The sequence below is a fragment of the Fragaria vesca genome, linkage group LG4, assembly GCF_000184155.1.
Source record: "Fragaria vesca subsp. vesca linkage group LG4, FraVesHawaii_1.0, whole genome shotgun sequence".
Lineage (NCBI taxonomy): Eukaryota > Viridiplantae > Streptophyta > Magnoliopsida > Rosales > Rosaceae > Fragaria > Fragaria vesca.
Window position 1 is genome coordinate 7,743,742 of NC_020494.1, and position 12,571 is coordinate 7,756,312.

The 12,571-nt window shown below is 37.9% G+C and overlaps 1 protein-coding gene across 1 annotated transcript; it reads right to left on the bottom strand.

The window, feature by feature from the left end:
• Window positions 1-1,465: 1,465 nt before the first annotated feature.
• On the bottom strand, window positions 1,466-3,632 carry LOC101310595 (UDP-glycosyltransferase 74E1-like). The gene is made up of 2 exons (XM_004296647.1): window positions 2,845-3,632; window positions 1,466-2,261 (listed from the first exon to the last, which is right to left on the bottom strand). Exons 1-2 carry the CDS (start codon window positions 3,535-3,537, stop codon window positions 1,533-1,535), a joined length of 1,422 nt encoding a protein of 473 aa, XP_004296695.1. The 5' UTR covers window positions 3,538-3,632; the 3' UTR covers window positions 1,466-1,532.
• Window positions 3,633-12,571: the final 8,939 nt, after the last annotated feature.

Consider the following 12,571-nt stretch of genomic DNA (forward strand, 5'->3'; position numbering starts at 1 on the left):
AAGATTTGGAGTTCGAATATAATATTACTCTTTTGATTATAAATTGAAAAATATCAAGAAAAAATTTCTAACCCGATAAAAAAAATAGAAAATAAAAGAGAATACGTAAAGAGAGTTGTGAAATAGTAAATATATAATAATTATATTAAATAATAGATTATTATTAGTTTTAGAGATATTGAGGGTATTTTAGATAGTTTTAGATGTGTATTTAGTATAATATTAAAATGAAAAACTAGATGGGTAGTGTATTAAGTAATTGATGTGTATTAAGAGATTAAAAGTGTGTATTTAAAATTACTCAATATAGATATAGATTCATAAATTATAACTCTAAAAATAACAAATGTTATTTTGTTCTCGATCGCGAGTTGGAATGTCGGATGGAGGATTTGACAGCCAATGAACTTGGTGTCTTGCAAGTGTGTATTGGCCGTGAAGTAAAGATCACTTCGTCGTCAGGTACTCCCTAAGGCTAAGCTTCTATAAACTCGATACTGATAGTGTCATGTGGCATCAAGTTGAAGAGAAGAATTAGAATTAAACACTGTATTTCTAATTTTTAACAAGCATTTATTTTTCATTTTGAATGAGGTTTGCATGTGTTGGTGCGTATTACATGACAAAAAGTCAATCAAGTATTGAATTCTCTACTGATTAGGACACTAATGCTTGATTGCTAGACTATTTGACCGGGCTAAGATGTAAAATTTAGGGTAATTAAGTCTACTTAATTTGCAAAACATATAATAGTTGTCTGGGCTAGATAGTGATGTACTATGCTCCGTCTTAAAGCACATGCAGGACGGGGATATTAGGGCAGTGGCGCAGTGCCATTGCTTTGAAAAGAAACGGGTACGTGAGTTTATGGGTGCGAAACCGGCCGGTTGATCAGGGGACTAATTAACTTGATGAATCTCAAGGATTGGTGCTCGGCGGCTCGGCGCGCGCGCAGTGCAGTGCGGCCGTTAGTGGAGGAGGTGCATGCATTTTTCCTGCTACAAACAGCGCTTTCAGTACTCTCTTCAGTTCATTTTCGTCCCATGCCAGCTGATAATGTAGAAGTAATGTAGTAGCAAGCTCTACTGGTGCAAGTAAGGTATTTACTTGTTTATAGAGTCAAGGGTTTTGATTTAACTAATCTCTCTCTGTAGTTTAATCAAAATCATTCATCAATCATAAACCTCTAGATCTGGCGCTTGGGTTGACGAACGACGTCAGTGCTAACTTGTTGCGGTCGACCATGGAGATTCTTGTTCTACTGTTATACATAGAAAATCAGTCAAGTATTTTTAAATTTCCCGTCTACGAATATAAAAAAATTTGAAGTCGAAACTTGCAATTGGCTTCATTATATAGCTATATGGGGCTTTATGTGAAACTTCCAGCGAGTGTCAAACATATTTGACACCTGCAATCCAGTTCTATATGTCCTTTCAAAATAATAATGATTAATCAATTACATAGGAGGATAAGTAACTTTTATTAACGATCACAATCATTACATACAGTACCAAATGACCTTACAATATTCAGATTAATAGAACTTTTGCCACAAATTCTTCGATGTTCTTATCAGAGCTTCCCCCTTCATCCACAGCCTCCTTAGCCAATTCCTTCCACATCAATGAGGCCTTTCTAAACTTCATCCCCTTTTCCTTGTCCATCACCTCCTTAATGCACACAGCTATTTCTTCTTTTGTTGCAAGACCGGATTTCTTATTCACATTAACCCTAACTCCGACCTTCCACACATCCTCCACAAACTTCGCATTCGTCGGTTGATCAGCCCAGTGTGGCAACACCACCATCGGTACCCCCAAGCTCAACGCTTCGAGAGTCGAATTCCATCCGCAGTGAGTAAGAAAACACCCCACTGCCTTGTGAGCCAAGACTTGTAGCTGTGCGCACCAACTCACTACGAGACCCTTCCCTGATATCTCCTCTACAAAATTCTCAGGGAGTTTATCTTGTTCTGATTCTCGGACTACCCACAGGAAGTTGAAACTGCTATTTCTTAGACCGCATGCGAGTTCCTCAGTTTGCTCTATGCTTAGGTCGGCCAAGCTTCCAAATGATGCATAGACAACTGAGCCAGGTTTCTTGGAGTCTAGCCATTTCATGCAAGTCTCCACATTTGGCTTGAAAAGGCTGAGACCGTAGTCTTTGTCATCCTCCAACCGCTTGTCCAAGAACGTTGATGGAATTGTAGGTCCTATCATCTTGACCGGCCAGTCTTGACTCTCCATCCATTTTAGTAACTAATGAATCAAACACTAACACCATTATTCGACCAAAAAAAAAAAAAAAACAACTAACACCATTAGAGATTAACTAAAAGACAGGATTCTGATCGACAATTAATAGATTTGTGTATACCTAGGTTTGAATCTTGTTTAGGAAACATAATAAAGAAAATAACAATAAACAAGTAACAATATAAATTAACATTTTTGATAAATAAGAATTGAATTTTATTTTTTTATTGTTTCCAACATATCTTATCTCTAGCTACGTCCATAATTTTCGTGAAGAAATATCACCCATAATATATATACGTATATTTTGTGGTCGAGTATATATATATCTCTATCTCCAATATATAATAAATATGGGAAAGGGAAATATAATAAATATGGGTGTTTCTGGGTGATATATCTTTATCTCCATCTCATTTTTTGTATGTAATGCCGATCCTGATGAAACTCAATAGGAGATTAATTCATGGCTGATAATTTAGTAATTGGTCGCTAATTATGAACTAATTGCTTATATGATGCAATAATGCAGGCATGAATAGAGTGATCCGATCCATAGATATACACCTATAAATGTTGAGCGTACCTCTTTTTCCAACTTGTCAAAGCTGCTGAAGAAGATGCAGTTTACTTTCTTCAAGTTGGAGTATTGATTCATGGCAAGCTTAAGGAAAGCCGGGTATGACTCGACATCAGAAACAAACGTAGGTAGATCATTCAGCTCCAACGGTGGCATGGACGGCATTATTGCCCTAGGCTCTTCTAACGGCAGCTTCAGTGTTCCTTCATGGACATGGTGAAACACAGTTGCAACTGCTAATGAAGTCGTGAAAAATGGAGCCCCATCGATGCCTTGTCGCCTCGCCACATCCAAAATCCATGGCATCCCCGAGTGGTACACCACAAACTTGAGAGGGTATTGCGACGCGTCGCTGCTGTTCCTGATCTTGGTCATGAGGCTGGTTAAGGACTTGGTGGTTGCGATTCGGAAACGCTCGATGGACTCCTCTATAGTTTCCGAACCACCCTTAACTTGTTCGGAGCCGTCTGAGATGAACTCCATTCTGAGGTTGGAGCCGAACGAGGTGGGATTGAGTGTTGGTAAGGATTTACTAGAAGAGATGGTGGTGACTATGGTGACCCTCTGGCCTTTGGAGACTAGCCGCTTGGCGAACTGAACCATCGGATTCATGTGACCTTGAACCGGAAAAGGGAACACTAGAATGTGGCTGCTCTGAGCAGAACCACCACCCATTTGTTCTTCCAAATCCAGCTTCATGGTGCAATATGAGCCTATCTAGCTAAGCTAATTCTTATCTGTTTTTCCTCACAGTAAGAATGCAATAACAAGAGGCAACTGCATGTATTATGAATGAACGAGTAGATCTCTAGCATGATATATAATAGAAACTGGGTTGACTGGTAGCTTGTAGTTGGAGAACCGGTTGATACCGATCACGATCACAGATTCGATCTCACTTCACCGGAAGGCAAGTTTACAAACACTAACCGATGATTAACATATGCATGAGCTAGCCATTTATTTCGTTTATCCAATTATATTTTGGAAGAAATAAACGTTTCTGATGATGAGAAATTGCAAATTGAAAATATATACCATATTTTTTTCCCATTAAATGTAATACATGAGGCTGGCTACTGTATGAATGATTTTGCTGTCGAATATATCTAACAATTAGACATGCAGCAAGATGTGACATTTCTTCTAGAATCGCTGTATAAATTAATTTTTGGTTGTACGTTCTTTCTATAAAGTTGGTTTGTTTTAATACATTTTCTAAGTGTTAGGTCATCGACACTAACGTGCTGGTGTTTTTGTTCTAGAAGATATGCGCATGTCAGTTCGGTGGGAGTGATCGACTTATATTTTTACTTATCTAGTATAATGAAGATGAAAGAGAGATGTCGATCGACACAACACACACTACAATGTAAATGATAAATGTATAAAACAAAATGAATCAAAAAAAATAAATGAATAAATCTTGGTGCGTCCAGATGTGTCGTTTGAAGCATATTCATGAACATCCAAGATGACACCATGCAAATCTGTCTGTCGAGTATCAATCATATACAGCTAGGGGTCCTGATGCCATAATAATGAACGCCATCGCGCGCATCAACTCAATTAATTCTTGCGGCTACTCGATAGTTTTCGGACCACAACTTGTTAAGTAGTGTAACTTTTGAGTCGTTGCATGTAAATCGATCTGATGAAATGATTGCTAAGCAGTACTACGGGAAATCTCTCTTGTAAATTAGGGCAGATACTCAAGGTGTTGGTGATGAATATGCAATAGAGGAAGTTTAATTACGTGCTCGGTGCTCCGAGTGTTTTCATTTTTTCCCTATTTTGAAGGTTCACAGCTGTGTTTGAAACTTTGAATAGATTAATTTACTGGAAGTTGCAGCTGATAGATTACCTCACAGGCAGAAAAGGCAACTACGTACAATGGAAATTTGTGTGTAATGGTTGCTACTTGGTGTGTTGGAATTATTAGCCTATATGAGATATGCACGAGTAAGTAGAGATATGCATTGGACATATATTCATAGTTTAGTTGGCCGGCCTATCTACCTAGCAGCTTGGCATCTGTTTTCTTTTCCGGTTATTTATTTACTTCCGCCGGTAGTAAGTAGAGAAATTTTCGACCCCAGATGGTTGTTTAGCAGAGGCCAGTTCCGAATTTCTTCATTTCTTTTTTCCAGGTAACGTGAGTAAAAAAGATTTCGTTGAAATTAACCTAAAGCTGCAATAGCAAGCCAAACTGCCAAAGAGAGGTAGAGCTGCAATGGAGGAAATTAACCATGCAAGAAGAAGCTAGAAATAAATGGCTACTACGTACTCTACAGGAATGTAACCATGGATAGTTTGGAGTTGGACAATTAAGGTTATGCTGATCATTATGCATTGCCGAATGTGACTTGTGCTAATAATTCTGTAATTGATTAGGGTTTTTTTACTTTGCATATTATGCATATGTATGATGTATCAATAGCTCAGATCATAATCGATCATCCGATCCAGAACTCTCGAGCTTGTATTGTCGTGAAAAACACAGCAAGGTAGGGGTCACAAGAATCATCAGAACAAAACGTCTTTTTGGGTGACTCGCGCTCAAATGAAGAAGAAAAATGATCAAATATATTCCAATATGTGAATCGGTTGCTTCACCGACTCAACTTCTGCAATGGTACGTGAAAGGTGGTTGATTGAGGTTGTATTAAAGAACAAGTTACAAGTATTACAGATTAGAAAAATAGCACAGGAGGATCGGAAGAAAGAATCAGTACGTACTTGTTGAGGTTTCAATTTTACTAGTATAAAGAACCCTCCTATATATATCGATGCACTGAACCAATTAGCAAGAGAACACGCTAATTGTTTAACATGATTAGTTCATTGTTGGACCAAAGAAATCAAAAACTTTTTTATTTTTTATGTTATTGACTCTAGCTAGCCTCATTTTTCTTATTAAGTAAAAACGTTAATAAAAAATTGGTATTTACTAGTTTGTGACGCGAAACCAAAACTTTTCAGTTATGTTTAATATCATTTAGTCTAGTAACATAAGTCTTTCTTTATAATGAGAAGTTGTGAGTTCGACTCACAACGGACGAGTTGTGGAGTTGTATATATTTAATCAAAATTAAAGAAAAAACCCTTCTCTTATAAATGTGTGTGTGTATATATATATATATATATATATATATGTGTAAACTTATCTTACTAGCTAAACCAAATGTGTCTGATTCCTCGTATGCATGCGTTCTTTGATAATCAATTGCAAAAGCAATGAAGTGCCGTAAAGTTATATGTTTTTCATCAACTAAGATTACCTGGAAAAAATGGAATTGCATCGGTTTCTTCAATTGACATGCAACTTCTTTTGTCACTACTAGATAGATTAGACGCTGCAATAGCTAGCTTCAAATAAAGGGGGACAAGCTACACCAGAGATGATATACGAGAGGACCAGAAAGAGACACTTGATTTGTGTGGTTTTCAAACTAACATAGGTCTATATCGTAATGGAACTTACCTCAAGATTGCTAGCTAGCTAATACTATCTATTTCCATGGATAATTACTTTGTAATGTACGATAGTTTTGATTACGAATAAAATCATTTAGTATTCTGCTAAAAAGAACAAATTAAATCAGTTCATCTTTATTGGATCATGTTTCCGTTCTAACTCTTTACTCGACCTGATAATTGCTTGGAAAGGAATTTTGGATTCAAGAGATACTCTCATGCATGGAATACGATGGATTATTGGTGATGGGCAAACAGATTTGTTCTGGAGGTTTAATTGGGTTCTGCCCTTCCCTCTTTGCTCCATTCTTAGACTCAGATACATAATTTACTAATTTAGACTTGGATTGTACTGTAAGTAACTTTATCAATAATTTTTCTTGAAATATTCCTGCTTTGCAGTCTGTTTTACCTGTAGATATAGTTAACAAAATTCTAGCTATTCCTCTGCCTCTAACACCTAGACCAGATCAGCTTATTTGGGGTCATTTCCATTATTGGCTCATTTACTATTAGATGAGCTTCTTGGCTTCAAATGAGTTCTAAGCCTAAACATTCAAATACTCTCTTTCTGAATAAAATTTGGAATCTTGTTCTACCTTCTAAGGTTAAAATTTTTGCTTGGTTATTACTTAGAAACAGACATAAAACTCGTGATACCCTTTTTTGTGTACAATCCGTCCATACCTAGTACTTGTTCTTTCGAATTCTGTCATAATTTTGTTGATTCGGTAGACCATTTATTCATGCATTGTTCTTTTGCTAAACAAGTTTGGTCTCTGTCTTATACCTAATTGCAAGTGCACGAGATTTGTTATCTCCTTTATTATGAATTTGTTTGCTAGATTTAGCTTCTCGCCCACGCAACGCCATTGGACTGGTCTAAATTAAGACCATCTTTCGTTACAAGAAGAGTACGACTGATATGAGCATGTTCTAAAACTACAAAGAAAGCTTGTCGAGACAAAGGTCCGGGCCATGCTTGGGTCCGTTGCTGCCGTCTGTTCTCGAATCGTCGTCGCCGCCAGTGATGCACTAGCCCCGGGACGTGCTTCCATTCCGAGTACTACCAAGGCTGTAGAGTTTGGTTGTGCATCAGGTTGTGTCTTTGGAGTTGAGTCAACTTCAGTCACTAGCTCCAGCCACATGCCACCGAGACAAAGTAAGCTTCGGTCACATGCTCTTACTGCCCCTACAACAAAACACAGGTAATTTGTTGGTTTTTTTTTTTGGTATGAATGGTATCTATCTGACCATCACAAAGGTTGATCCCAAAGTGATTTTGTCTTTACCATGTAGACCATTGCGATATCTTGGAGGTCTACGAAACAAACTGTAGTTGCTGCTTCATCTAATCATGTAGAGATTATTTCTCTTCATGAAGCAGTGCGTGAGTGTATATGGTTGAGGTCCATAATTACACATCTAAAAAGTACATGTGGTTTGATGAGGTCAACCACCAATGAGCTTATGCACATCCATGAGGATAATGCGGCGTATATTGAACAAATGAAGCAAGGCTACGTCAAAGGTGACAATACCAAACATATAATTGTCAGCTTGTTTACAAGTCGTTGCCTAAGTTCACATTTGACAAACATATCAAAAGCATTGGTATGTGTAAACTTTCTAAGATCCCATGATTGTCATCATTAATGGAGAGGCATGCAAACTTCAAGGGGAGTTTAGCTGCCCCATGTTTTCATTTACATATGTGAAGGTGTGTTGCATGACCAAGGTTTGTTTTGTCTTACAGAGTTTTGTTACTTGGAAAAGTTTTAAGAAGCAATAAGAGAACACTGATTAGTCTGACACACACAAGAGGTAGTGTTGTAGAATATCGTAATTGTGCGTGCGTGTTCATCTTAGTATTTAATACGTAATCTTATTGCACAAGGAATATAATCTATAATATGCTCTAGCGCTCACGAAACTCGAGCCTCCTTGGGCTAGAACGCCGGCGTCGTTCGTTTACGGCGGCTCTCTCCAAACCTTGTCCTCGCCATCATCTCTCAGGAGCCAGTGTTGTGGGATGGGAACCATGATGATTATTTTCGTTGTCTGTCCGTGGAGGCAAAGCTCTTGGTCGCCATAGATGATTGAGATCCAACCAAAGCGAATCAAATCGGGCGGTGGTCTCGACAAGACAACTGTAGCAGGAAAGCTTGCAGACATGTAAGCACAATCTTCATGGACGGATCCGGTCTAGACAAGGAGTTGCGAGGCCTTCCGCTCTCAAGGGATAAGCGCACTCTCTTCAAGGTCCTCAAGGGTTGGGATGCCATTGAAGCTGCTGAAGGCGGCTGCAAAAACCGAGATGCGGCAACGGCGACGTCTGGAAGCAATACTGAACCTAATGAGCTTGGGATAACGTTTTTGGGCCTTATTTTGGGCATGGAAATAAGTGGGCTAGCCCTCTAGGGCTTGGTTTTATTTAATTTTCTTTTAAATTGTCTATTGCAGTGTTTGTCTTACACTAGTAATAGGCTCGCTTTAATTAAGTGATCATTGGTACTGTTGAATGATAGGTGTAATCTATGTCTCGCTATGGGTTTGAGTTCAAATATCAACATGATATCAAGGAATACAATCTTTAGAAAATGACATCCCACTATCATAAATAGTTACAAAATACAGAAAACCCATCTTTCAAAAGATTTATACAAATAAGGACGGAAGTCCAAACCCAAAACAATACAACATCAAGCTTAATCCAAATTCTAAATGCATAATGACCATAATACCCAAAATTTTGACAAAATGACAGACCATGCCATGCCACTAACTCTCTTCTCTCTCCCTTGATATGATTCTCTCTCTCTCTCTCTCTCTCTCTCTCTCTCTCTCTCTCTCTCTCTCTCTCTCTCTCTCTCTCTCTCTCTCTCTCTCACGACCATGTTCAACAAGACGGCCTCGCCGGCCACCGCTCCGATCATATCTGTCGGCGTCGAAATTGCAAGGAGGCGAGGAAGGGAGGAGAAGCCGAAGAATGAAAGGATGAATGGTGATCAAGGCTTCAATGAATCAGACCAGATCTGATTTGGTTCTTCTTCTTCTTCTTCTTCTTTTTCTTCTTCACCAAATCTGTCGGCGCTGAAATCGCAAAGAGGCGAGGAAGAGAGGAGGAGATGAAGAATGAAAGAAGCTTCCCCGAATCTGACTTTAATTCTTCTTCAATCTCTACAACTTGGTTTACTCAAAGAGTCATTGGAATTAAAACTCATAACTTTGAATTTGACAGCAAAAATTGATCCTTTGTAGCTAATTTGTGCTCCTGCTTCGCGTTGCTACTACTTGTTGGTGCTACTGCACTCTGCTATGTGCTGCTACTGCGTACTGCTATGTGTTGCTACTGCATGTGATGTTGGTGTGTGCTGCTACTACGTGTTGTTGTGTGCTACTACTGCGTGTTGTTATGTGCTGCTACTACGTGTGTTGTTATGTGTTGCAGTGTGTTGCTACTGCTACTGCTTGTTGTTGTGTGTTGTTACTGCCTGTGTTGTTGTTGTTGTGTGTTGTTACTGCGTGCTGCTCTGTGCTGCTACTACGTGTGTTGTTGTTGTGTGCTGCCACTGCATGTTATTGTTAATGTGTGATGCTACTGCGTGTGCTGTTGTTGTGTGTTGTTACTGCAAGTTGTTAATTCATGTTGCTACTACTGTGTGTGCTGTTGTTGTGTGCTGTTACTGCAAGTTGTTGATTCATGTTGCTGCTACTGTGTGTGTTGTTGTTGTGTGTTGCCACTACATTTGTTAATTCATGTTGTTGTTGATGTGTGTTGCTACTATGTGTGTTGTTGATGTGTGTTGCTATTATGTGTGTTGTTGATGTGTGTTGCTATTGCGTGTGATGTTGTTGTGTGCTGCTACTATAAGGTGTTGATTCATGTTGCTGTTGTTGTGTGTTGTTACTACCTGTTGTTGAACTTCCGTATCAACAACAACAACAAAAAGTAGCAGTAGCAAAGCTTTCGCCCCCTCCTATGACTTATTCATTGTCTTAGAATTCAAGCAGTAGCAGTTTTAGAGGATTGCCCAAACATACTTGTGCTGCTACTGGGTTGTTACCCCATGCTACTACTTCTATTATGATGTTAACCCCTGCTACTACTTTTATTGGAATTAACTGTTACTACATTAAGTTATTGAAAACATGCTACTGTATTCCATTTACTGAAAAATCTCAAAAGGAGAGACTTTTCTCTTCTAAAAACATATTTAATTAGTATAGGGTTAATTTAGTAAATTAAACCATGACACATGACATGTAGAGAAAAGATTGTCCTTAATTGTTAAAAACTGTCCTTATTTGTTTAACAACAACACAAGTGGATTTATTTGTGTTTCAAATCATTTTGGAGGATGTATATGTGATTTACTATAAAATCTTCTACAAGATTATTTAATAGATTGTGAACATATTTTTGTTTCATGATTGCATCAGATTATGTACTTGTATTCGAAATTTCATAGCACATATTTACTAAAATACACAACATCACTTGCTCTTGCCTGACAACCGATACCGTTTTCCCACAACTAGGGATGACAATAATCCCCATCGGGTAGGGTACCCACATGTATTCAACCCTAACAGGGAAGATAAACGGGTAACGGGTATGGGGATCCCCCGTACTTGGATTCTTGAATTGGGTACAGGGCGGGTACGATATTTTGATATTCATCCCCATCCCCACCCATTTAGGATTGGAAATATTATTATATATATATATATATATTTTAATATATATAATTTATAAATAGATATTTATGTAAAAAAAATTTCAATATATATTTTTTTTTCTGATTCTCATAATGAATATTTATAGAAACTTTCTTTTTAAGCGAGACTTGTATTCGTTTTTATTATATTGAATCAAGAAAGTTATTTATTTTGGTATTTGATTCTAATTTCATATTTCTATATTTTTTTAATTTTTTTAAAAATTTAATTTATTAAATTATTGTTAACGAGAATCAGAGAGGGTATGAGAACGTAATTCCCAAAAGGGACGGGGATGAAGAATCCTCATTATTTAATTACGAGGATTGTGTGTATGGGGATTGTAAATGAAATAGGGTATGTGTATGGTTTTTTAATCCCCTGACCCTACCCTCCCTATTGTCATCCCTACCCACAACACTAAGATTATTAACGGGCAAAAATGAGCGTCCCTATTTGATTGACTGATTATATTTGTAAGTGTCGTTTTAGGCTGGTTGGGGTCGAGAATTGTGGGCTAAACAAGTATAGATATATGGTATATGGTATTTCAAAAAGGGAAATGAAATCCACGCTCTTCAAATTATAATCAACACTCATGCTTTATATTTTTAGTAACTTAAATTTTGTTCTAAGTGACTTAATTTTTGTCTTTTTATAAAAATTAGGGTAAAAGTTATAAATGGTCCCCGTGGTTTGGGGTCATGATTATGTTTATCTCCGTGGTTTCAAAATGTCTAATGTTGGTCCTCGTGTTTTATATCTCGACTAATTTTGGTCTATTTTAATATTTTGTCTAACACCGTTAGTAAGGTCCTCATATGCCCCTCACATATTGGGTTAATTTCGTCTTTTACATAGCGCATGTACTCTTTTTTGAGCAAGTCAAAGTTGCTGCTTCATTAGGCACTAACACTCCCGACTTACCTAAAGGCATGAAAGATTTAAACAGTGGTTCTCAAGGAGGATTGGGATGCAATTGCATCCGCTGAGGAGCTTAGGGCCCTGAAAAAGGAGAGCTAGCTTCCTTAAGATGGCCAGTAGTGAGAGGAATGGAGATGGTAAAAGCAATGTTGACAAGGCTGCAGTTAGTAAAATGAGAGGGTTGCTCAATTCAAATAAGGTCTTTGCCAAGCTATTTTCAAGCAAAGGGGGACAAGACGAGAATAATAGCTCAGATTCATCTGGGAGTCTTGGTTTTGCAAATCCTGAAGAGGCTGCTAAATCCACCCCTTCGAGAAATCGGAGGCATTCGGTTTCTTAGAACACAAAAAGTAGGTTTGAAATTTTTTGGACCCTTCTCTCCTCATAATATTAGTTGTCTAATTACTTGAGCAAAAGAGAAGCCAAATTTGTTTGGGAGAGGGGCTTTTTGTTGCATCTGCAGAAAAATCCGCAGGTTGTGAGAAAGTAGTTCACAATGAAAAATCAGTTTGGGAGAACACCTGTAGAACCACCGTTTAAATGCAATTGGCGAAATTAACCCAACATGTGAGGAAAATATGAGGACTTCACTAATAGTGTGTTAGACAAA